Source organism: Stegostoma tigrinum, chromosome 25, assembly GCF_030684315.1.
Source record: "Stegostoma tigrinum isolate sSteTig4 chromosome 25, sSteTig4.hap1, whole genome shotgun sequence".
Lineage (NCBI taxonomy): Eukaryota > Metazoa > Chordata > Chondrichthyes > Orectolobiformes > Stegostomatidae > Stegostoma > Stegostoma tigrinum.
The window spans coordinates 37,614,162-37,641,547 of NC_081378.1; the positions used below are offsets into that span (position 1 = coordinate 37,614,162).

Sequence of the window (27,386 nt, forward strand, 5' to 3'; positions counted from 1 at the left end):
CACCACCCCAATTCCCTCCCCACACCCCCGGCTTCTCTAGATATCTGAAGTGAATGGCTCTCTGTTGATGGACAATCAAACGGAATGACTTGATGACGTGCCTTGTGAAAGTCTACACTGTTGCTCCTCAGAGGTGACTTCTGCAGAACTGGGAGAAATGGCCTTTTGGGGGCTGGGGCTCATTCCTCATCTAACCTTTGTTTTGTTTTATTTTCCATAGACTGCAGAGATAAACATAAAGATTTGTTATTGTTTTAATGTGCCATATTTATCCAAAGTTTCATTAAAATGTTGATTTTTAATGTGTAGATGACAGTAGCTTCTTGGTGACTTTCTCAATAGTTGGTTGAGAGTATCCAATCTCCCTGCGAAACACTCACTCACTCACTCACTGTCCTGCTAATTCAATGAGACAGCTCCTCACTTAACGTCAGAAATGAAGCTTCCACCCAGTGGCATTGATTTTCTCGATCTTCAGTTGTGGGATATTCTGCTCACGTAATAATACATATTAGACAAGCAGTCTGATTATTTGTATGCAGGGGAAGTGTCAAACCCTAATGCTAACCCTAACCCTAACCCTATCGCAGGGCAAGATAACAAAGTGTGGAGCTGGATGAACACAGCAGGCCAAGCAGCATCTCAGGAGCACAAAAGCTGACGTTTCTGGCCTAGACCCTTCATCACTCTGATGAAGGGTCTAGACCCAAAACGTCAGCTTTTGTGCTCCAGAGATGCGCTTGGCCTGCTGTGTTCATCCAGCTCCACACTTTGTTATCTGGGATTCTCCAGCATCTGCAGTTCCCATTATCACCTGTCGCAGGGCAAGGTACTTTTCACTCAAAAAAATGATCAATGTTTTGAAGAATATTCTGAAGAGGGGTCGCTGGCCCTGAAGTATTAACTCTACTTCCTCTCCACTGATGCTGCCTGACCTGCTGAGCTTTTCCAGCAATTTCTGTTTTTGCTTAGAACATTTTGGGTGTTGGAGGCAATATCTGGAATTGTTTAGCAATTGAATGCTGTTTGAAGGAACCACTAAGTTCTTCATATGGTGAATTACCTTTGACTACTTTCATATTTCTCCTAGTGGATGATTTGCAAAGCAGATCTAGTGACAAATTTAACAGCCCCTTGATTCGAAATAGCCCATTAGAAAAAATGAAATCTGAACAAAGCCTAGGTTTGCGTGACCAGAGAAAGTTAAGCACTAGCTCAGTTGACATTGGGAATCAGTTCAAAGTACGAATATAGCATTGATTTGCATTCTGGAACTCCCTGCATCCCCGCATCAGTGTTGAAGTAACTAAAACATTACAAGGATTTGCAGGAAATACAGTGCATTAAATCACTGTGCATTTTGATGTCCCTGTAAGATAAATAAAAATAAATAAAAATTAAAAGAAAAATTGAAATGTTTTCTGTCTATTATTTTGGATATGGAAGGAGGAAACTCACAGGAACATCGATTGGACCAACAATCACTTGAGTAAATATAATCAGAATTACTAAGGCCAAAGAGCAATTTTGAAACAAAATATAGAACTGTTCTGTAAAGTGTTGAAAGATCACTGTAATTGAAATTGCACAACTAGAATACTGATTTCTTTTGATTAATTGAGAGTCTTGTTCTGCCTTCCTCAATTGAATAGTTTTGCTGGGACCTCTTGATTAGGATAGGGTATTTTTAACTGTGATTCACCAGATATAATTTATACACCTGCTTTTACATTTCTTTCTTCATATGGAATTTTCAGCAAGAAATCGTAATTTAGCCCAGCTTATCTATCCCAGTGTTTCTAAATTCTTTGTTGAATTTCTTACTGACTGTCTTATACCTATGACCTGCCAAATTTAGTTACCTCAACAAGCACAAACATGTTCTCCACATTGATCCTAACCTGTTTCAGAATTTTTGAAATCTCGTATTAGACTGCAAAAAAAAGTCACTGAATTAATCCAACAAGTAAAGCTTTAAATTTAATGCAGAATTATACAGTATGAAAGTCTGGAATTTTGCCAGAAGTAAACATTAAATATTCGAAAGATAACCTTGAGACAATTGCCTCCAGTACAGGTATACCTGGGAAAAAATATGTTTTTAACTCTCAGAATCTAATCAATGAACAGGCAAAGAAAATAGTTTCCAGAGCATTGCTTTTGAAGAGGCAAGGACCTTTTATAGAGCAATATTGTTCATGAGCAAGCAATTCAGAATAGATGTTTATTGACTGCACATAGAGTTGAGGTCTGACAGAATCTTTTAAATTACTCATAAAGAAAGGTTAAGACATTGGTATGTCTACACATCGTGCCCAGTCTCAGCCTAAATTGCAACTATCTTGGCATATTCACTTGATAACCCAACGGATTGGAGATGGATTGAAATTTCTGTTCAAACTTAAAGTAAATTTTCATGTTGTAATAATCCTTAGTTGAATCTATGGCCAAGACACTTTATTAAGTAGAAATGTTAATGAATATTTACTCCCAGGTAGATCAGTGTACATTAATTGACTATCTTTAACTACCCTATATTCCAAATCACAAACATTACTGAAATGTAATCCAGAATTCTTAAAATGACCTTTCTTCATCACTTGTTAAAAGGTCATAACCTCACATTTTACTCCTCAAGGATCGAAGCAAACAAAGAAGATGTTCAAATCCTTAAGTTCAGATACTATACAATGATATTTTCTAGTTTAGGTGGTTTGTTTCCCATAATAGGCCTGCAGATATATTCTACCCCTGAGAATTTTGTGAAATTGGAACATCCTAAGAGGGAGGACATTTCCTTCAAGGACCAAACCAATAACTGCTAATGCTGACTATGTTCATTTAGTGATCTGGAACCTCTTCTAGTTGAGATTTTCATCCAACAAAAAGTTTAACTGGATTGGTTGACCAATTGGTTGGTACACAGATAATAGAACCCTTAACAAGATCACTGTTTCATCTTCCCTTCCGTATTGAAGAGCCTAAAACTGTTTAAACTTTCCTCTTAGTTACAACTGATATTCTCATGTCCCCCAAAATCAAGATTCCCATGGTTGCTTAAGATCTGAAATAATCAGATGCAAATATCGAACACACTCCTCAAATCTGGCATCATCTGTACAGTGAGAAACAGAGTAAGCATGAACTGACAGTTTGACATTTAATAGACCTAAAATATTGATTGGAAGCTTCAGCCCTCTCTTGTTGGTATGTCTAGAGGAGATGACATTTAATTAAGAGGGATGGTGGCAGGTAGGAATTCTGTCATCTTTGCGTCCCTCCCAACCCTGACCAAGTCCATGGCAGAAGGACCTATGGATGGTCACCCAGCACCATTCCCATAAAGGGCAATCAGTCTAGCAAAAGGCAAGCCTGTCACTAGCTGGGAAGCACATAAAGCATGGATTTGGGATGCTTACGGTCTATAATTGTAGAGTGAGAGAAGATTCCATCATTCAAAGCCATTAGGAAGTGGGCCCAAGTGAGAGAGAGGGAGAGAGAGAGAGAGAGAGAGAGAGAGAGAGACACACACAGACACACACACACAGACACATCACTCGTCCCCTGGACTTTCAGTCTGCAGAACCTCTCTTGCCACCATCTATCTCTCTCAACGATCCAGGACCTCTGATAGTTGTCATTCTGACAGAAGCCATCATTTCTCCACCAGGCAAAAAAACTGCCAGCTCCCAAACTCACTTGCCACGGGGTCCTAAAGCTGTGCAGACATGCTGGTGATCTTTCAACTGCCTGTTTGGTTTGTGATTTGGGGTGTCTTTTGGAAAGGAAACAACATAAGTCTCTCATTGACTTGTCAGCCAGCTAATGAAATTCTCTTTGTTTCCAAGAGATTTCGCCCATCAAATCCATTTCACTCCCTCCAAAGGCACAGGCCTACTGGGTCTTTCAGTTCCACCTTTATTGTCTTTAATGCTTCTTTACCGTTTAAGGCCTATTTCTTGGACTGAGTAATCTCTTTATTATTGTTGCCTGGCTGTACACAAGCCCACTCAAACTGTTCTCTTATAAAAGTTCAGATAGCTCACTATCCATCGCGTACCCAATTGCTGCTTGGTAGTAGACAAAAGTGGTTCAGAGGAATTGTTGCCCTCTTCAAATCACTTCTGTTACCACCCTTGAAAATGATTTTACTTTTTTTTATTGTCTTTATTTTCTTTTGTAATATTCAGAGCACTTTTCCAAGATTCATGAAATTGTTTTGTCTAAGCTTACACCAGATTATTGTCTCCACCCAGGACCATTAAAGTTATGACTCCTTATTAGTGAGGAATCACCCATGGTTCATTAACGGTTGCATGAAAACATTCTCCAGGCAGTCCAATAAATGTTGTTACATTTCGGAACAACAAAATTTCCGTTGAGTCAAGTGTTACGACAGAGATAATGAGAACTCTGTCTCTCTCTCTCATCCTGTTAATCCAATGGCCACAACAAGCATTAACTGTTTTGCCCAGTTCTCAACATGGCCATTTGTATGCTGTCCCGATTTTAGATTTGGAAAAGAAGAGCATCAATTCAGCTTCATTAATAAACCAGAATTTTATTGATTTATTACAACCAAGCTTATTCCAAGAAGATGAAAACATGGTTAAAACACACAAATTGTCATTTGAAAATACACATGTTTTCCCCTTTAATTTATCCAAATTGTACAGAAATTCATACAAAATACAGACTAAAATGTGAAAAAATAAATATCATTCCTCTCTGCAGAGATTAACTAAAAAAAACACTTTTGACCAATAATGGTTAGTTCTCAAAGAGAGAAAGCACAAAGTTTGAGATGTCAAAGTTAGCTTTCAGCTTGCATCCTGGTGCATGAGGATGGATAATGTTGAACACAGGTCTTTGTCACTGTCCGTTCAGAAAATATTGAGTGAGGGTCCAAGGTAGGATACTGGATGCATAACAGGGGCTTTTCTTAGAAGCAGCAGAGCTGGGATGGAAAGCTTCTTTTCTTCATCAGTCTTTACACTGACTACGAATTGAAAACTGAAACAATTTCCACTACCTTTGAAACACTCTTCGACTAGAACAGTTGTAACATTTTCGAGAAGTGAGTCCAAGCAATTAGCTGAGATCATATAATTACCCAGAGACTCTATATAAAGAAAGTATTATAATGTTCTTTCATTGACCAACCTTCTAACAAAAAATCCAGGCATCTCCACAGAATTTGAAATAATTATTTTCCACAAGCCTTCAAATCTCATTGTTGGAAAAAATATTAAATTTGATGTATTCATAACACACACAACAAAATTCACAATTTTCAAATGATGAGGTTTTATTCTGAATTTGCCTATTACAATGCAAACAGAATTGATGTAATGACAGCATTGTTTCCTGCTCACTGTTGCTATTGCATTGATTGAAGTTAATAGTTGTGACAATATATGACAAACGTGTAAGATCCTGATGGGAATTGACTAGGTGGATATGACAGGCTGTTTTCCTTTATAAAAGGAAATATTTTATAAATAAATGATCTCTGAATTAAGATGGAATCGGGGAGATTTTATTTTCTTGGAGAGCTGCGAGTCTGTGGAATCCTCTGCTCCAGACAGCAGTGAAGCCAAAATCTCTGAATATTTTTTAAGACAGATTTAAATGAATTCTTAACCCAAAGGGGATAGGGAGTAGTGAGTAAAGTGCAACAGAGACCACTATCAGATCAGTCATGATCCAAAAGATGATAAAGCAAATTTGAGCAAGATGGAAAAGCAACACCTCATTTTCCATGTGGGGGCCCTGCAGCCCTCCGGACTCAGTGGCGAGTTCAATACTTTTATGGTCTAAACTCTTTGCATCTGTAGTTCTTTCTGTTTTTACTTAGACTCCAATGAAGTCTGTGTGCCCTGTGTTCTGATTCCTTCAGATTCCCCAGCTTATTGAAACTGTGGAAATCTCTACAGTGGGCCCCAACAGCTTTATAGACACATGAACGACTGAGTATTATTCAACCAGGGTGGAGCCCAAAATAGGTGAAGTTATATTGGATAAGGCTCCAGGGTCTGTCATACATGATTAACCTGCATTAATTCATTGTTACTGCAGGTAAGGCATGAACACTGAGTGGAAATCATTAGAATGGTTTCTATCTGAAGGCAATGGTAATAGTATTGTAAATTAGCATGGTCATCAGGGGAAAACATTAGTCACTAGCACCAGTTAGATCTTGCCTATGCTGCCGGAGTCTGGAAGTACATTATTTTGGTTGTAGGTGATGGAAGTAAACTGGTCCTGGGAAACAGTAAAGAATGGCAGAGTAGCAAAAATGGACAGATATCCCTAGGCCTACAAGGCACATGCTCAATGGGTAATGGAAGCGGAGAGCTGATCAAGTTAATGCCCTGACGATCTGAATGCAGTGAAGCAAGGCAAGCAATGATGTTATTTGATGGGCATAAGATCAATGAGTGTGTCTTTGTGCGGAACATCCTACAAACTGCACAGTCATCTTCAGCCATTATCCAACTCTCCTCTGCTCTTCACTCTACCAGGAACAATCTGTATTAATTTGAGCATCGTGCTGACTTGGACTTGTTTCAACCAACTTTCAGACAATTAGCTTTGCTGCCAGCTTTATGTCCATATCTCACAGCTTGCAAACACTCCCAGCTATTTAGACAGCTCCTTTGTCTAAATCCATGACCCTTAATGGCACGCATCTCACTCTCTGTTGTTGTCCGGTAGGAGAGAATGAAGTGTTAGCTCGGTGGATGTAAGGTCTATCAGATTAGCCATGATCTCATTGAATGGCAGAGTAGACTCAAGTGGGCTGAAAGGCCTTTTCCTGCTCTCATTATGGTCTCTTATTGTGAGTACAGACCCTCAGTCAAATCCTTTTATCTAACAAATTGTAAGATGCTGCATAAATTCCCAGCTCGAGCCCAGATGGAAACAGGTGCATAACCGTTCATGGCCACAGTCACCTTCATAGTCAATGGCAATGTGGTCTTTGCTGTCCTCTGATGTTGTAGGTGTAGTTGCACCAGCTGGCAGATTTTAATGACACCATCCTTAATGAAGTGTAAGTTTCTCACACAGTGGAACTTACTGAAGGTCAATTCAGAGAATTGCTCACAGAAAACAGTGGGCAGATATGGTCTCCTACAGTGAGATTCAATGGCCTTTCCCCCACTGCCCAGCCCTTCTCACAGCTTGTCACATTCTGAGTACCTTTTTCTCCTTCCGGTGATGCTGTGTTCCAAGTGGAAAGAATGCTCAATGGCTGTCAGCAGCTGGTTTATGCAGAGGTCAGCAAACAATCCTTCAGCAAATTTCACAGCAGTTCTTGGGGAACTGATCTTCTTGAGTGAACTTTGGAAATCACCAAACATTTATAGAATTATAAGCATGGCTTATGTATTAAATTGCCTATGGTCATATTAGTCTGAAAGCGCCCAATCTCGTCTGATCTTGTAAAGCTAAGCAGCCTCAGGCCTCGTTAGTACTTGAATGGGAGACTGCCTGGGAATAATGGTGGAGGAGGCTGAGAAAGGGTGGCATGATGGCTTAGCGGTCAGCACTGCTGCCTCATAGTGCTGGAGACCCAGGTTCAATTCCACCCTCCGGTGACTGTCTGTGTGGAGTTTGCACATTCTCCCCGTGTCTGTGTGGGTTTCTTCCAGGTGCTCTGGTTTCCTCCCACAGTTCAAAGATGTGCAGGTTAGGTGGGTTGGTCATGCTAAATTGCCTGTTGTGTTCACGAGTGTGTAAATTAGGGGGATGGGTCTGGGTGGGATGCTCTGAGGGTCGGTGTGGACTTGTTGTGGCTGAAGGGCCTGTTTCCACTCTGTAGGGATTCTATAATTAGAATTGATGTTGCCTTCATGCAGTACAGTGTAAGGTCATTTCTGTTTCTGACCATACTCATTTTTTTTTCTGCAGTGTGGAAACAGGCCTTTTGGCCCAACAAGTCCACACTGCCCCTTGGAGCATCCCACCTAAACTGTGCCGCTGGCTCAGTGGTTAGCACTACAGCCTCACAGCTCTCCGGGTGCTCCGGTTTCCTCCCACAGTCCAAAGATGTGCAGGCTAGGTGGATTGGCCTGATGATGAGATAGGGCTTAATGCCGATGGTGTCCACAATGAACTGCATTCCCTGTCAACACCTTCCCTTCTCCATTTGTGAAGCGCGATTAGAGCATTGGCCAGGGTGGGTTCAGACATTGTGAGTTTGATGGACCAAACAATGCAGTCCATGTTTGCTGGTTGTCACAATATTGTAGCCAAAAAAAAAACATGAGGCAGGTAGTCACAAAGCCCAGCTCCTCTGGATTTGAAATCATTTCACCACCCACTTGCTATACCTGCAGAAGGAGCTTCAAGGTCAAATGCTGATCAAAGGTGATTTGTAATTGGTGCTAGCAAATTCAACTTGCGTATCTCAATAATGTAGAAGTTATCAGTGATAAAACACCACTGCTGGTTGGATAAGAGCTACTGTTTATACAACTTCCAGGGGTCCTATGTGAGTCTTACAATTTCAAGTCCTTCTCTATCATGTGAGAGTTAAGATAGTTTGTGCTGTATTGAGTGAGAAGTTTAGTTTTTTTTTATTTTGTTCATTCATGGACATAGGGTGGCCAGCATTTACTGCTCGTCTCTGGTTGTCCTTGAGAAAATGGTGATGAGCCGTTTCTTCAAACTGTTGCAGTCCACCTGCTGTGGGTTGACCCGCAATGCCATTATCCAGGATTGTGACATTATATTTCCAAGTCAGGGCAGTAAGTGGCTTGGAGGGAACTTTCAGATGGTGGTGTTCCCATTCATCAGCTGCTCTTGTCTTTCCCGATGGAGGTGGTTTTGGATTTGGAAGGTGCTGTCTGGCATTCTTTGGTAAATTTCTGCAATGTATCTTGTAAATAGTACACACTGCTACTACAGAGCATTGGTGATGGAGGGAGTGGATGTTTTTGTGGGTGTGGTGTAAATCAAGCAGGCTGCTTTGTCATGGGTGCTGTCCAGCTTCTTGTGTGCTGTTGGAGATGCACCCATACAAATGGATGGTCGGTATTCCATCACACTCCTGTCTTGTGCCTTGTAGATGACCGGCAGGCTTTGGGAACTCAGGATTTACTCACCACAGTATTCCTAGTCTCTTACCTACACTTGGTAGCCACTTAGTTTATGTGGTGAGACCGGTTAAGTTTTTGGTCAATGGTAACCCAAGGATGTTGACTTTGGGGGAATTCAGTGATGGTAACTCCAATGAACGTCAAGGGGCATAGGTTAGCTTATTTCTTAATGGAGATGGTCATTGCCTGGCAATTGTTGGGCATAAATGGCTCTTGTCACTTGTCAGGCCAAGCCTGCATGTTGTTCAGATTGTGTTTGATATAGACCCAGAATTGAAAGGATGGTATTGCACTCCAGGAACTCCCTCTTAAATAACATTAGGTGGTCACTCAGCTAACATGGCACCTTCAACAAGTTAATGAACAAACTGAGCCTGAATGGGGATGGCGATGGAAATATGTGCTCTGTTATATGTATCCAGAATGCCTCTGTCCGTACTGAAGTGCTCAGTCCTCACCTTCAGGGTTCACTACTGATGCCAGTTCTGATGTCTAAGAAACTGTTTCACTCTTTCCCTGTACAATTTCACTCCTTTGCAACAATAGTCTTGTGCCCTACTTCTGGTTATATGTTGGCCACTCAGGCTGCTTCCCTAAGAAGGTGGCAATGGATTCAGGAGGAGTTGGTCTGAAGATAAGCCCAGTAGCACAAGCAGGGCTCCGCACACGAGAATGAGCACTCAGTTCAGGGCGAGGTCACAAAAAGAAGGACCCACAAGATGCATATTGTGCACAGGAGGTCCAGAGACTTCCAACATGACTCAATTTCCTGGGGATGGGTGAGGCGCAGTGCTGATACAGGTTTCATTTGTCCCGGATGTGGTGTCAGAGCTGTGCTGGATGCTGGATGTTGGGTGCTGGACCTGATGGCTGCAGGAATGGGAGGATGCCCTCCTCCTGTAGCTGTGAAGGTCACTGTGGTGCTATGCAACTGGCTCCTTCCAGGAAGTGATAGATTTTGTGTAGGATATCTCAGTCAAACACCACTAATATATCAGGGCAGGCCAAGCAAAAACCGAAATCACTGGAGCAACTCAACAGGTCTGCCAGCATCTGTGAAGAGAAAATAGAATAAAGTTTTGAATCCAGTGACTCAGTGACCAATGTCATTTGTGCAAGCCACATTGGTTCAATCATTCACCATGAGAAGGTCAGTGTTGCAGTCCAGGCAGTAGGATTCAGGAGCACAACTGGGATCTCCCAGGTGTAGGGAACCATCAACTATACACACATGATACTGAGGTCAGAACACTGCAAAAATCAACAACAGGAATGGGTTCCATTCTATTCATGTTTGGGTGACCTGTGATCACTGTTACCACATCCTGGAGGCGTGCGCCCATTACCCTGGCATCACATGATCATGAAACTCCCCGACTGACGCTGCACACAGAAACGGGGCTGCCCGTGCCTCTATCAAGGTTGCAGTGGAGATGTGGTTCTGCTGCTTGCTCCAGTCTGGGATATGCTCCAGTTCAGCTTGGACAGGGTGTAGCACGCTACGCTCTGCACAATTAGTGCAGCAATGAGAATGATGTGCCGGATGCTGAGGAACTGAGGGAATGAGTAAAGTCTTCAAAGGAGGAGGACCAGAAAGAAGGACCCACAAGATGCATATTGTGCATAGGAGGTCCAGAGACCTCCGGGCATGACTCCACTTCCTGGGGATGAGTGAGGCACAGTGCTGATACAGGTTTCGTTTGTCCCGGACGTGGTGTCGGAGCTGTGCTGGATGCTGGACCTGATGGCTGCAGGAATGAAAGGATGTCCTCCTCCAATGGCTGTGAATGTTGCTGTGGTGCTATGCAACTGGCAGTGGAGTAGGGACCTGTTGTCCTTGACAGAGGTCAGCAGTGGTGGGTATTAGAAGCCAGACAGAACCTGATTGATACTTCTTTGCAATGGATAAGTACAGAGAGCAACATTCAAGTGTTGATGGGAAACTAATCTTTGGACATGATGCAGGTATCCATAATATTATGAGGGTGTAGTTCAGCCTCTGTTGGCATTAATTCTGTTTTCTATAAATAAAATTTCATGTTTTTCCACTTGCTTACCTAGATGTAACATTCCTTTGCTGGACAATAACAAGATTGAGTTCTACTGTGGGCAATAGGGAGAGGGTGGTGTTGAGTTGGAGAACTTTAGCAGATGTAGCTAAAGAAATTACAATGGGCCTCACGGTGAAAACCACTCAAAAGCTCAACACAATTTGACTTAGCCAAAGTCTAGAAGATCCAGCCCTCAATGTTCCTCCAACTCCCTCCCCACTTACTTCATCCTTACATCAGCAACCACATCTGCAGGCATCAAAGCTATAACACTGTGAAACTGCTTTCACTATCACTCCCTGGAAGGAGCCAGTTGCATTGCTTTGACCACCATCCTCCTTTAAGATGCTCTTTAAGTTCTTGTTTTGCACAAGCTTCTGATCATCTCCACTAATTTCTCCTTCTTTTTGTTAGATTGTGCTCCTCTGAAGAGCTTTGGGTTTCTTTAAAAAAAATTAATTCATGGGATGAGGCTGGACTAGCTAGACAAGAATTTATTACACTTCACCGAGAGAGCAGGAGAAGATAGTGGTGGGCTGCCTTCTCGAACTACTAAAATCCATGTGCTCGAAACATGACCACAGTGCTGTTCGGAAAGGAGTTTTGGGATTTTGATCCAGTGTCAGTGAAGGACCAGTGCTATAGTTCCAAGTCAGTATGGTGTATGGTTTTGAAGGGCACATGCAAGTGGTAGTACCCCATGTATTTGCTGCTGCTGTCATTCTAGATGATAAACATTGTGAGTTTATAAAGCGCTGTCAATGGTGTTGACCTCTTGATGGTTGTTTGAGGTGTATTCATCCAGGCAGATGAGAAGGTCTTGTATCTTGTAGATGGTCGATTAGCTTTGGAGATTCGGGTATGGAATTTCTCATGACAGAGCTTCTTCTCAATAGACTATCTCTGATTGTCCTCCAACACTTCAGATAAGAAAAGTCAGTCAGAAAATGAGTTTGTGCCTGCTATATATTTGACTGCATGTTGGCAGTGGCTGGCATCAAATGATCATATAACATAGTCACTATTACTGAGACTAACTTTTATTCTTCTATCGATGGTGGGAGTTGAGCCCCTTTCCCTAGAGCATTAGCCTGAACCTTGGGATTACCACAACAAAGTCTATGTCATCGTGTCCTGCAATTGCTTTCATACAATTGAGGCAGTATATTAATGCAAACTGTAAGTGTTGCAAACTGCAATATAACCTGTATGTGACAGTATATTAATACAGCTTAACAAAGTGTGGAGCTGGATGAACACAGCAGGCCAAGCAGCATCTTAGGAGCAAAAAAGCTGATGTTTCGGGCCTAGATCCTTCATCCTCTGATGACCCTTCATCCTCTGATGAAGGGTGTGGGCCCAAAATGTCAGCTTTTGTGCTCCTAAGATGCTGCTTGGCCTGCTGTGTTCATCCAGCCCCACACTTTGTTATCTTGGATTCTCCAGCATCTGCAGTTCCCATTGTCTCTGATATTAATACAGCTTAATTAGTTTATACACACAGCAATATTTCTTTGCATTACAGAGCTCGTTAACTTGTTAATAACAAATTTGATGATGAATATTCAAAAAGTTTACGAGAAAACATGACAATATGAAGAGAAAACAAATGTTCACCATTGGAAAATCCTTTGCAGAATTATAAAGCATCATACAGAGACACGGAGTTTTCACAGGCCTGATTTTCATCACACGTATAATTTCCCAGAAATTCAGAAGAAATGAAATTTGGACACTTGATAAGTATGCAAAGCAAAGGTACAGAAAAGAAGTAGAACTTCAAAAAGATGGTAGAGGCGTATGTTCTAAATCTAGGGAACAAGGCCCTGAAGCTAAATATTTAGAATATTTCCTGCAAGTGACCATTGGCATCGGTGCATGTTCTTCACTTTGGTTACATTGGCAAAAGAAAAATTTATACACAAAGTCCAAAGATTGTGGTTTTTAACGAAAAATGGAAATCAAATTAAAAATACGTCCTGACTGGTTGTGTGAAGTGTAGGATAGGATGGTGTGAGAAACCTATTTCTGTGAAATTGGTGGGTGTATTTACTCAATGGGTGAGTTTAAAAACATATTTCAGAGCAATCAAAGGCTTAAGGCGGGGTTAGTGGTTTTATTTATTTGATGATTGACTCATTTGCCGGAGGTGGGTAAGTATTAATCCACCTGGGATGTGTAAATCCTGGAATGTATGGGAGTGGTGACAGCTGACTTGCTTGGCTGACTCCCCTGTCAGTGGCTATGTCTTAACTCCATGTACACACATCACACAATTTGCATGTTTGTAAAGTCTATGAATCAGCCATATTCAATAATGCGTACCCTCAATAATGCGTTTATTCAAAGCACACTTAGGGGTCACCATAGCACTGTGGGCTGGGCTGAATCAAAGACCTGTCAATGGGCTGCAAAGAGTACCCACAATGTCTTGATATTTACTTTTTGTTGCACTTGTCATCTAAATTGTCTTACACAAGATTGGCTTCTGATGTGAAACGGAACTGTTCCTTGCATATTTCTGGCTAAAGTATGATGGTCTTTGTCTGATCGCTGGATCCCACACTATCAACATCCAGTGAGTAACTATTGACCAGAAACTGAACTGGATCTTTCAGATAAATATGGTGGCTACAAGAGCAGGTCAAAGACTAGGTAAGCATCTCACCTTTTGACTCCTCAAAGCCTGTCCATCATCCACAAGGTGTAAGTGGTGAAATATTCACCAAGTCCCTGGGGGGTGGGTACTTCTCCCATAACACTCGAAAAGAATGGCACCAGCCTGGCACCAGTCTGTACACAACTGTTTTGAAATTTCAATCTCTTATTTCCTCATCCTTCATAATTGTTGCGCTAAACACTACATGAAAAGACATTAGAGAATCATTGATGCATTTGCCATTTTATTACAGAATGAAAATATGACAATAAATGCACTCGTGCACACATCAGGCATTTTATAGGAATGACTCAGGTGGTGTGTGTGTGTGGTGTTGGCTGGGTGGTGGCTAGGACAATTGTACACTGACAAATCACTTTAAACATGCATGTCCAGCTGCTTTGAGTCAGTGTCCACAATAACTAAGAGCATTGTACATGTGAAAGGACCTACATTGTCAACTTGTAACCAAGTCTGCGGTCTACTTATCCATTCCCACAAATGTGGGCGAGCTGCTGTCAGTAATTTTTGTCCTTCTTGACACTCTGGGCCCTGTCCCACCAATGCAGCTATGTCTGCATTCAATCCTGCCCAGAAGATAACTTTTTGCCAGCTTCTTCATTTTGGAAACCCCTGGATGATCTTGATGGAGCTCAGCCAGTATCTGGCGGCCACCTTCACTCAGGACAATCGTTCTTGCTCCCCATAATAAAATTTCATCCTCTAATGTTATCTGGCCTCTCTGGGTCCAAATAAGGTTTCAGTGCTGGTTGTGACGGTTCTTTTGGTTTCTCGCATCACTACCAGCTGTTTTATTTTTACCAGGACTGGATCTTTACACATCCAAAGTCTGATATCATCAGCTGTGAAAGGAAGTATGTCCAGAAAATGTAAAACTGTTATGGAGTCTTCCCGTGGCAGTATCACTGGTGGTGTATCCACCAATGGGAGACAGCTCAGAGCACCCGCATTTACTACTTGGGCTCCTGGACAGTGTTCCAACTTATAATTGTACACACTGCTGAATTTAGCCTGAAGATATGAATGGAGTAGCCTTGTGCTCTTTACATAGCCCTAGCAGCAGGTTATGATCTGTTATTATTACAAATTTATGTTTGTAAAGATATTGGTGGAACTTCCTGGCTCTAAATGTGACTGCCAAACCTTCCTTCCTAATCTGGGCATATTTATGCTCTTCATAAGCCGAAGTCCTAGATGCATACATTATTGGGTGTCCCGCTCCACTGGGCCACCTCTGAGCTGCTACTACTACCCAGATATCATATGGGGAGGCATTACTTCAATACCAGATCTCGTTCGATATCATAGTGTGCTAACTTCACTGAAAGCAATGGCTTGGCTACACAGCTATTTCCTAGGCTGATCCTTTTTAAAGAATTGATGCCAAGCTATGTATGAACTTTCTATAATAATTCATCAGCCCATTGTTTCCCTTCTAATGTGTACAGCTGCGAGGAGTAATGTCTAAGGGCTATTTCGAAGGTCTCTAAGTGCTCCTGATTGCAGTTCCCTAATATTAGCATGTCATCTAGTTAAATGGTGACCTGGAGTAAACCTTGTAAACTGTTCTCCATTGTTTGTTGAAAAATTGCACAGGCTGCTGACACCCCAAATGGCAGTTTTGTACATTGGCACAAAGCCTTATTGGTATTAATTGTAATATATTTCTGGCAATTCTCATCTAACTGAAATTGTAAGTACATATGGTCCATATCCAGCTTCATGATGGTCAGCGCCCAGCTGCCAGCTTGCATATAAATCCTTTGTGAGGGATTGCTTATATTACCAGTTGTGGAAAGCAGTTTACCATTTGTTTCAAATTCCCACAAAGGTGAACCAACCCATCAGGTTTCACAATCGGTATGACTGGTGCTGCCCATTCTGCAAATTGGGTTGGTTTCCTTCACTTTCCAGCCTTCTGATTTTCTGCCTCTACATTTTCCTGCAAGGCAAGGGGCCTGGGGCGGGCCTTGCAAAATTGTGGAATTTCTTCCTAGTCAACATGCAAAATGGTCTTGACTCCTGTGATAGCCCTGAGACCTTCCTGAAAAACCTTTGCATATTTAACTAATCAGGCAGTCATTTTCTGATCAAAAAATGCTGAGCCAATCGAGTTGAATCTTTCTCAACCAATTTTGACCCATCTATTTTGGTCCCAATCCTTTTACTACAATTAGTGGTAACTGAACCAGCTGCCTCTCGAGACCAGAATTGAAGTTGTACCCTTAAACTGTAAAGGTTCCCCGATACAAATTTAGCAAATATAAGGGTTGGAGTCCAGAGCGAATTTTGTTTGGTGATTACTGAAATGGCAGCACCAGTATCAACCTCCATTAGAACCAGATGACAATTTAACCAGATCTTTATTATGATTACTTATGATTTGAATGTTGCCAAGCAATTTAACTATTGAAAACTAGATGTGTGTTGACTTTCCAGGGTGTGCCTGCTCCTGGATGAGTTCTCTTACTCTGGGTCTAGTGGGACTCTTTTACTGCCTTGAGTAAGCATACTGGCAGCAAGTACAATGGCTTGAAGAAACTTTTAAGCATTTCGCTGAGGCTTTGTTTAGTTTTGCACTTTTGGTGTGCGTTGACCTACAGTCCCTCTGTCAGGATATGTCCTGAGTGAGGCACTACAATTGCCCTCGCTCAAGTGGTGTTCCCCAAGCTCAGTCAGCCAGGCAAGGATGTTCCCTTCAATTGGAATACCCTGCAACTCATACATTCCATTTGTTATATTTCCCAATGATAAAGCCAGTTGTGGTGCCTGTTAACGTCTAGGTGGGCTTCAGCTAGTAGGCTCTTTTGCATGGTTATATCATCTCCTTCAGTGTAAAACCTACATCACATGCCTCTGCCAGTTGTTTTCACCTAGTTAAAAATCCTGATATAGATTCCTCAGGTTGTCAAACTGCTGAGTAAAACTGATAGTCCCTCAGAATTAGATGAGGGTTGAAGACATAGCATTCCTTAACTAAATCCCAACTCTTTAAAGGTATTTTTATGGTGCACAGAGGAAGGTAGACTCCTATTAACTGAAAAAGCTGCAGGTCCACAAGCTGTCAGCAGAATTACACTTTGCTTTCCATCTGCCCCAATGTTACTGTGAAAAAAAGTAATGCATTCTTTCCAGCTACTGGGCCCAGTCTCCCACTGCAAGATGGAATGAGTCAGCTCCCCAAATAACAGCTTCATGCCAGGAATGCTTATCCTAACTCAAAGACAACTATTGTAAGTAGATTTCTGAGGGAGCATGCTTTTCTTTCATTGCCACTGAAACAACTCCATAGGGTCACCAAGTCACACTTTATTTATACGTGGAGATTACTTGACACTGATCCCGTTTCCTCAGAGCCAACTCTGAGAGTGAGCAGAATCTCTGACACCCCTGCCTGATTTGGACCAGGTTAAACCTCTATCTCATTCTGAGATCTACCTGGCTGACCTTATTTTAATCACTACACTAGAAATCTGAAATAATTACAGCAATTTTATGTAGGTTCTATTAACTGTTATTAGCACAAGATTGCCAGAAGCATGGTTCTCAATGTTCTGCTGTCTATCCAAACTTCCTGATGCTGTACTGAGTGGCTGTATTACATATCAGAATTGGCAGAACTTCAAGTTTATTCTCATTTAACTTGCCAAATCCTTAATCATAATAGTTCGAGAACTGGTACCATAAATAGGAGTGCAGAGTAGCTGCATTTAAATTGTAAACAAGTTCTGTTTCTTTCATGTACAATTGTATTTAAAATAATGGAACAAATATGACAACATGCAAATTGCAAGGATACATTCATGTGGAACAGGTTTTATTGATTTCAATTTGCAGTAAACAAGCAAAAGGTTTGAAACAGATCAATGACATGTTATGAACAGATTGCATTCCCACAGTTTAAAAGAAGGAGTTAGGAGTAAATGAAACTTTACAATATTATTTTATCACCATTAAATTATATCAATCAAACAGAATTCATAAAGAAAAAGAGTCTTTTACTTTAGAATTCAATTTCCAATTTAAGCATCAATTGAAATATGTTCAGTGAGTTAGCTACGTGAGTGTGGCATTAATACTCTCGGCTTCCTGTACAGGTTTTACACTGGCATGACTTTACAGAAGTATATAAGTATTGTTGAGTTGTTCCATTGGGGCATTGCAGCATCACTGATTTTGTCTCCGTTTCATTTTCATTGCAGCAGGAACATTTTCGTTCCATGCCATTCATTTCGGGATTGAACCTGTAAAAGAACAAGATCCCAATTACATTGTCATTCAATTAAGTTAACCTGTTATCTTATTCAATTATGTATTTTGTTCACAAACCTAGTGTCATGATGATGTCACAGTATTTATCCAGTGTGAAATTAATGAAAATATAAGCAAGTAATTCAGTGTAATTCACAGTATGTAATATTTTGGCAATTCTCAAAATGAAATAAGGTGGAAAGTTGAAACTGCATAAGCTGCACATATTTATGAAACTTAATGATTTTGCACTGTCACTGGATGACAATTGCTCAACTTTCAACCACTATAAGAGGCCTTCTTTCTGCCAAAGTATTCAGAAAAACTTTCCATCTCTTTCATTCTGTGGTATAAAAAAAAAGGAAGCACTGAGATCAGCCATTTTCATGGTCAATGCTTCCCCCTCCTCTGTCAAATTGTGCTCCTCAGAAAATCAGGGGTGAAAAGAAGGAAATTTCCACTGGAGAGAAAAGGAATTCAGCAGTTGGTTTTTTCATGCACAATTTAATTTTTGCCAGTCAACTCCATGCTTGAGTCTCTTCAGAGACCTTTGGACCTATTATACAAATGGGCTGAACAGATTTTGATATGAATTATTACATGGTGGTTCATAAAACATCCAATGATGTAGCAAGCTGATAGGAATGAGTGGATAACTCAGACGTTGAAAAGAAATGGCTTAAAGTAGTTAAAGGAGGTTTGTAGTTTGTAGCATCATGTCTGTATCATCAAGGGAAAAGTTGGAGAGAGATTTAGAAGCCTGTTATAGGCATTAAAGACTTTGATTTATTGATTCATCGACTTATATAATAGTTAGCATAAACCAACAGTCATCCCATCCCTGTGTTTTGTCTTATGCTCTCCCCACCTTTCATTTCTAGTCATGTGCTTTTCATCTATTGAAAGTGTACAGGTCTAAACATTTGTCTCTTTGCTATAACAGAGCTCATTGACCTGCTGTACATAGCAAGCTTATTTTGAACTTTAGTTTGATTCACTATTCTGTTTAAAACATATAAAAATGTTAAATCAAATTACTTACATGGCAAATGATTCACAATGTCCTTCACATATTTGCACCCCAATGTTTGCTGAACAGCCATTCTTCGTGACATTGAGCTGTTTCTTATTTACTTTGCAGAATTTTACTGTAGGTGTTGGGAAGAATTAATCAGAACATAATTTTGAAAAAATTTACATTGCATTATACTCAACTGGTACAAATAGATCAATTGGATTTAAGAGATGAAAGAGGCAACAGAATTTTTTCATTTGAAGAACAAAACTTTTTAAGCTAAAAAAAAAGACACCAGAAGAATTTTTTATTAGATTTCCCTCAGACATTAAAAATGAGCTTAGACTATCATCTTTAAAGGAAATAATTGAACACTCATGCTTCTGCTGATTGGTATAAATACGTAGTTTGATTTCTACACATTGCTCTTGGAATGGAAATCTTGCTTAAAAAGACAAGAACTAAACTGCACCTTTTAAGTTGTGGTTTAAATTTCCACTGGGTCTGTGCAGAGGCAAAAGTAGCAGTTGAGCTGGAGTTCTGCCTGGTCATATGTGATGTTGGCTTTCTTGTGATCCATAAAATCAGATCTTTAGCTGAACATAATTAGGAAGGATGTACAATCTCAATTCCAATGCTGGGAGGTCAACATTCTTTGTTGAACTGCACTGAATTGATTACATATTCAGTACTTCACCAATCTGGTATTGGAGCAGTTACTTCAGCATCTGACCCTTCAGTCAGCAGGAAAGCCAAAGCACTGATCTCACAGTTTTGAAATCAAGTGAAAACCTGTTAATCACATCTCATGTCTCAGTAAGTGTTGATATAGAAAGAAAAGAACATGCAGTGTTCCAAATTCACATTAACCTTAGCAGACTCCAAAGTAGTTCATTGTCATATTAAATACTCTTGAAATATGGTCACGTTTCTCAGCTGGCTGATTCATAACATATACAGAAGATGAAACTCAGAGCCACAGCAGATTGTTTAAGCAAGACGTTCAATAAATTATTTCAAGGAAGAATAAACAGTTGAAATAGTCAAAAGTACACAAAATGAAATGCTTACATTCCTGACGACAGTCATAGCAGCAGTGATATCCATCCCATATTTTGTTAGCCTAAACAGACAGAAAATACTAAATTGTCCTGGTTGTACAATATACATTGTTTTACAGTTTAGACTATTGTTGAATGTGGACGATGCGCTAACCATACAGATGTTACATGCAACTCAAACATACATGCAGCCCCAAGATAATGATGGAGGGATTCTTTATTCCACTGGCATTGGGACATCTCACACAGGAAAAATGAACAATAAATAAGTAATACGATATACATGGAATGACCATTTGGGTTACATTGAGCTGTTGAATTCCTTTGTCTAACTCCTCTCCCTTTCTGTCAACTCTCTCTTCACGGAAAGCACTCTTTATTTTCAAGTGAGTCCATTCACCTGCTCCAACATCCTCCCTCATTGTCACCTTTTACTGCTGGAGGTCTGAGATGACTACTTAGCTCCCCTGCCGTCCATCACCATTGTCACCTGCTGCTGGAGGTCCCATGTTATAGAAAATGCAGATGATGATTAATAAATTCCAGTTGTATTTTCTTAAGTGTCCCTGGGAAGAATGGCCATTTATTCTCAAAGCACATTTGCTTTGGAAAGCAAAGGCAAGAATACTTGTTTCCAGTATATTAATCAATACTCGTAGAAGAGATATGGGAACAGTGTAGACAGTTATGTTTTGAACTGATTGTCTGTATGGAGGGTAAGTGCTGTCATGGACTGGTTGAACCACACACTCCAGTCATGCTTGATGCTTAAAATAAGTTACGAGTGCATTTTATAGCTCACTTCCAATTTTATCTTTGCTGCAAACAGCTCATTATCAATTTTGTTTTACTTTTAATGTACATTTTAGGCCAGTGCTGCACAAGATAGATATTTTTTGCGTCAGAGTCAGCAGTGAAGATAATCAGTGACAACTAAGCATTGTGGCAGAAAACACTGTTCTTTATATGTATATGAACTTCAGAACGGTGTTGTATTACAACAATGTACGGATTTGAGGAATATTGCATGGTTTTGTAGCATTGTGGACATAATGGCCATAATTAAGAAGCCAGAAATCAACTCACTTAAATTACAGAGAGGAGGCTGTTATTCACTCAGAATGTCTTAGGCTTACCACAAGATCATTTGGGCCAAAATGGCGTATCCAAATGCAGGTTAAAATTCCATTTACTCTGTCTCAACAGAAGTTTCAATTCCACCCTATTAACATCTATTATTGCATCTGATTTTTATTTCCAATTTAGAGTTTCACCTCTCAGATAAGATTGTTAATTGTTTTAAATTTGATCAAAATTACAGGCAGTGTTGTACTGCAGACCCAAGCTCTGAACAACAGCCATAGGTTTAGCCAATTATCCTTTGAGTAAAAACTTCCATCAAACAGAACGGCATTTATCACATTTGTCTGGCCTGCATTGAAACACTGGTTACTGAGATTAACAAACAGTGTAATGATTTATTGAACTATTCAAATCCTGAATGGGTACTTCTTCACTGCCCCAACTAATCGTCATTTAATAATAAAAGAGAATTATAAAAGTTAATGGTGGTAGAACATTTTCTCGTCTAATTTTGGGTTATTTCTCTTTTTAGTGCTCGTTGAGTATAACATCCAATCATCAATGCATCTCACACATCAGAGATTGTAGAAAAACAAATGAATACTTCAGTGTTATAGCACATCACAGTCAGAAGTCACAGACACCAGGTTATAGTGCAACAGGTTTATTTGAAATCATAAACTTTCAGAGCACAACCCTTTCATCAGGTAGTGCCCCAAGAGCTTGTGATTTCAAATAAAACTGTTGCCCTATAACCTGGTGCTCTGTGGCTTCTGGCCTTGTCCAGCCTAGTCCAACACGAGCATCTACACCATCATACCAAACAATAAGGAACTAAAATCAAGTACAAGTCTGCACTGACCTCATCACAGGGTGGACGAGATGAACATGTTATTTGTGTCTTTATCACCATATCTCTTGAACATTGGTAGTGGATACATGTATCATTGGGATGAGACCAACTTTCACCTTCCTGGAAAAGGAAAGCAGAGAAATGTTGTTAGAAAAATTATGTTAAATTAAAGAAGTCAGGAGGCCCTTCCAAGTGGTTCAAATGTTTGTGGCAGTGAATAGTTAAGTCACATAGTCCAGGAAAATTTAGGCTGTCCATCAAGATAACCAAACATAACTGGCAGAAGATTTAGATCATTACAATTTCACTTATTGGCACAGGATTGGACTGACATAACCTGCTAAGATAATGAAATGTGAGGCTGGATGAACACAGCAGGCCCAGCAGCATCTCAGGAGCACAAAAGCTGACGTTTCGGGCCTAGACCCTTCATCAGAGAGGGGGATGGGGTGAGGGTTCTGGAATAAATAGGGAGAGAGGGGGAGGCGGACCGAAGATGGAGAGAAAAGAAGATAGGTGGAGAGGAGAGTATAGGTGGGGAGGTAGGGAGGGGATAGGTCAGTCCAGGGAAGATGGACAGGTCAAGGAGGTGGGATGAGGTTAGTAGGTAGGAGATGGAGGTGCGGCTTGGGGTGGGAGGAAGGGATGGGTGAGAGGAAGAACAGGTTAGGGAGGCAGAGACAGGTTGGACTGGTTTTGGGATGCAGTGGATGGAGGGGAAGAGCTGGGCTGGTTGTGTGGTGCAGTGGGGGGAGGGGACGAACTGGGCTGGTTTTGGGATGCGGTGGGGTAAGGGGAGCTTTTGAAGCTGGTGAAGTCCTCATTGATACCATTGGGCTGCAGGGTTCCCAAGCGGAATATGAGTTGCTGTTCCTGCAACCTTTGGGTGGCATCATTGTGGCACTGCAGGAGGCCCATGATGGACATGTCATCTAAAGAATGGGAGGGGGAGTGGAAATGGTTTGTGACTGGGAGGTACAGTTGTTTATTGCGAACTGAGCAGAGGTGTTCTGCAAAGCGGTCCCCAAGCCTCCGCTTGGTTTCCCCAATGTAGTGGAAGCCACACCGGGTACAGTGGATGCAGTATACCACATTGGCAGATGTGCAGGTGAACCTCTGCTTAATGTGGAAAGTCATCTTGGGGCCTGGGATAGGGGTGAGGGAGGAGGTGTGGGGGCAAGTGTAGCATTTCCTGCGGTTGCAGGGGAAGGTGCCGGGTGTGGTGGGGTTGGAGGGCAGAGTGGAGCGAACAAGGGCGTCACGGAGAGAGTGGTCTCTCCGGAAAGCAGACAGGTGTGGGGATGGAAAAATGTCTTGGGTGGTGGGGTCGGATTGTAGATGGCGGAAGTATCGGAGGATGATGCGTTGTATCTGGAGGTTGGTGGGGTGGTGTGTGAGAACGAGGAGGATCCTCTTTGGGCGGTTGTGGAGGGGGCGGGGTGTGAGGGATGTGTTGCGGGAAATGCGGGAGATGCGGTCAAGGGCGTTCTCGACCACTGTGGGGGAAAAGTTGCGGTCCTTGAAGAACTTGGACATCTGGGATGTGCGAATGCCTCATCGTGGGAGCAGATGCGGCGGAGGCGGAGGAATTGGGAATAGGGGATGGAATTTTTGCAGGAGGGTGGGTGGGAGGAGGTGTATTCTCGGTAGCTGTGGGAGTCGGTGGGCTTGAAATGGACATCAGTTACAAGCTGGTTGCCTGAGATGAAGACTGAGATCCAGTAAGGTGAGGGATGTGCTGGAGATGGCCCAGGTGAACTGAAGGTTGGGGTGGAAAGTGTTGGTGAAGTGGATGAACTGTTCGAGCTCCTCTGGGGAGTAAGAGGCGGCGCCGATACAGTCATCACTGTAACGGAGGAAGAGGTGGGGTTTGGGGCCTGTTTAGGTGCGGAAGAGGGACTGTTCCACATAACCTACAAAGAGGCAGGCATAGATGGGTCCCATGTGGGTGCCCATGGCCACCCCCGTAGTCTGTAGGAAGTGGGAGGAATCGAAAGAGAAGTTGTTGAGGGTGAGGACGAGTTCGGCTAGGCAGATGAGGGTGTCGGTGGAGGGGGACTGGTCGGGCCTGCGGGACAGGAAGAAGCGGAGGGCCTTGAGGCCATCTGCATGCGGAATACAGGTGTATAGGGACTTGCCCCCACACCTCCTCCCTCACCCCTATCCCAGGCCCCAAGATGACTTTCCACATTAAGCAGAGGTTCACCTGCACATCTACCAATGTGGTATACTGCATCCACTGTACCCGGTGTGGCTTCCACTACATTGGGGAAACCAAGCGGAGGCTTGGGGACCGCTTTGCAGAACACCTCCGCTCGGTTCGCAATAAACAACTGCACCTCCCAGTCGCAAACCATTTCCACTCCCCCTCCCATTCTTTAGATGACATGTCCATCATGGGCCTCCTGCAGTGCCACAATGATGCCACCCGAAGGTTGCAGGAACAGCAACTCATATTCCGCTTGGGAACCCTGCAGCCCAATGGTATCAATGTGGCCTTCACCAGCTTCAAAATCTCCCCTTCCCCCACCCCATCCCAAAACCAGCCCAGTTCGTCCCCTCCCCCCACTGCACCACACAACCAGCCCAGCTCTTCCCCTCCACCCACTGCATCCCAAAACCAGTCCAACCTGTCTCTGCCTCCCTAACCTGTTCTTCCTCTCACCCATCCCTTCCTCCCACCCCAAGCCGCACCTCCATCTCCTACCTACTAACTTCATCCCACCTCCTTGACCTGTCTGTCTTCCCTGGACTGACCTATCCCCTCCCTACCTCCCCACCTATACTCTCTTCTCCACCTATCTTCTTTTCTCTCCATCTTCGGTCCGCCTCCCCCTCTCTCCCTATTTATTCCAGAACCCTCACCCCATCCCCCTCTCTGATGAAGGGTCTAGGCCTGAAACGTCAGCTTTTGTGCTCCTGAGATGCTGCTTGGCCTGCTGTGTTCATCCAGCCTCACATTTCATTATCTTGGATTCTCCAGCATCTGTAGTTCCCATTATCACTGATACAATAATCTGCTAAGATTCCTATTTATGATTTCTACTGTGCAACTCCTGCCAGGCTTGATTTTGTGGATGTCAGGTGAGATTTGATGTCTTGGGTAGAATTCATCCGACTGTGTTGAACACCCTGAAACAACTTTATTTCAATGCTCACACTGCTAGAATGAACATGTGAAGGAGGCAAAGAAGGTCTTTTGTAAAATTCGTTCATGGCATGCTGGTGACACTGGCTGGATCAGCATTTATTGCCCAGAGGACCACTAAGGTTCACTCACATTGCTGTGGGCCTGAAGTCATATCTAGCTAGAGCAGGTAACGATGGCCGATTCCTTCCATAAAGGGCATTGATAAACTAGATGGGTTATTACAACAATTGACAATAGTTACATTCCTGCCATTTAACTATTTTTTATTAAATTCAAATTTCACCATCTAAAATGGTGGGATTTGAATATATCCTCAGAACATTAAACTGGTGTCCTGGATTTTCCACTCAGTAGCATTACACCACATACATGTCACTATGTACAGACGGAGTCACCATTGTCTGCCCGCTCAGTAGAGAGAAAGATGTGGCTGGCAGTGAGTTAAACCCACAAGTCACCACAGATCAGGTGAGGGGAGAGGTCAGGATGGAGAGTCCTTCATGGTAACTCCATTGGTACAGGAATTGAACCCACAGTATTGGCATTATTTTGTAGCACAAACCAGCTATGTCTGGCTGACTCACTGGTTTGAGTATTGTACAGAAGATTGTTCTTCATATATGAATTGAGCAGTGAGTGGCCAAAGAACATGTCATTGATACCACACTACTGTCAATAAGCAGGAATGTTCCTGCACTGGATTTCCAATGTGTATTATCCCAGTTGATTCAACATTCACTTTTCTTGGACTATTATCAGATAACACAGCACGAACCAGAAATTTAACCAGCAAGGTTCTTAATCTGTGACTAAATCTAAACCAAAGGGATTTACACAATAACAACTACCGGAGTTTAAAACATTAATACCAAACCATAGTTTAAAGCATCAGCAAGTCCATCCTTCAGTAATGCTGGGAAAGCCTTTAACCATTATGATGAGCTCCTTTACAATGATTTAAAAATAAAGTAGTTTGATACAGTATGGGATAATATAAGAAAACATTGAAAGAAAGCATGGGATGTGAGAAAACTTTGTAATATGGACTAAGGTCAAGAGTAATCATACAATAGACAAAAGGTGCTGGAGTAGGCCATTTGGCCCTTCGAGCCAGCACCACCATTCATTATGATCATGGCTGATCATCCACAATCAGTATCCTGTTCCTGCCTTATCCCCATAACCCTTGATTCCACTATCTTTAAGAGCTCTATCCATCTCTTTCTTGAAAGTATCCAGAGAGTTGGCCTCCACTGCCTTCTGGGGCAGAGCATTCCATATACCCACCACACTGGGTGAAGAAGTTTTTCCTCAACTCTGTTCTAAATGGCCTACCTCTTATTTTTAAACTGTGTCCTCTGGTTCTGGGCTCACCCATCAGCAGGAACATGCTTCCTGCCTCCAGAATGTCCAATCCCTTAATAATCTTATTTGTCTCAATCAGATCCCCTCTCATCCTTCTGAGCTCAAGTGTATACTAGCCCAGTCGCTCCACTCTTTCAACATATGATAAGTCCCGCCATTCAGGGAATTGACCTCGTGAACCTAAATGATACCAATGATACATGTATCATAAAATTACAGAAGGAGATCAATGTATCCTGAATCACATTGGGACTTGATTGCTAAGTTAAATAATTCTTCTACAGCTTACATCCTTAAAGTAACAGTACAAGGAAGGACAAATAAAATATAAAGGGATTTGATAAATAGGTGGGTGAAGACTGTTTTTGTTGGCAGGATGTCAGCACACATAAGAGGCAGGTTTAAGGGTGAGTGACAACAGAACAAGGAAGTAATGAAGAAAATTATTTCATGCAAGATATCCATATAACCTGAAAAGCCTTTCAAAGGGAGCAGCTATTTGATTCAATTTTACAAAGAGAGTTTGAATATATATTTGTAGAAATAAAATTTGCAAGTTCAATGGGAATAAAGCAGAGAAGTTGAAATAATTTTATAGTACTTTCAATGAAACAGCACAGTACTGATGAGTTTAATGGCTTCCTTCAGTGCTGTAACATTTGAAATCAAATTGTATAATTGAAACACCTCAGTTTCATCGTGGGCTTACATTTACTATTTTCAGTTAGTGTTTTGCTTAGTGTGATTCTGTTGCTAGGTCTGCCAGAGTGGC

At 41.8% G+C, this 27,386-nt stretch overlaps 1 protein-coding gene across 1 annotated transcript in view; it reads right to left on the reverse strand.

Annotated features, from left to right (window-relative positions):
• Positions 1-17,647: 17,647 nt before the first annotated feature.
• Positions 17,648-27,386, reverse strand: part of LOC132210972 (mucin-2-like) — a 58,521-nt gene continuing 48,782 nt past the window's right edge. Inside the window, exons 42-45 of the mRNA XM_059654773.1 lie at positions 22,108-22,218; positions 20,173-20,224; positions 19,129-19,234; positions 17,648-18,079 (exon numbers count right to left, since the gene is read on the reverse strand). Coding sequence (XP_059510756.1) covers positions 17,908-18,079; positions 19,129-19,234; positions 20,173-20,224; positions 22,108-22,218 — 441 coding nt within the window. The 3' untranslated portion in view covers positions 17,648-17,907. The remainder of the gene's footprint in view (positions 18,080-19,128; positions 19,235-20,172; positions 20,225-22,107; positions 22,219-27,386) is intronic.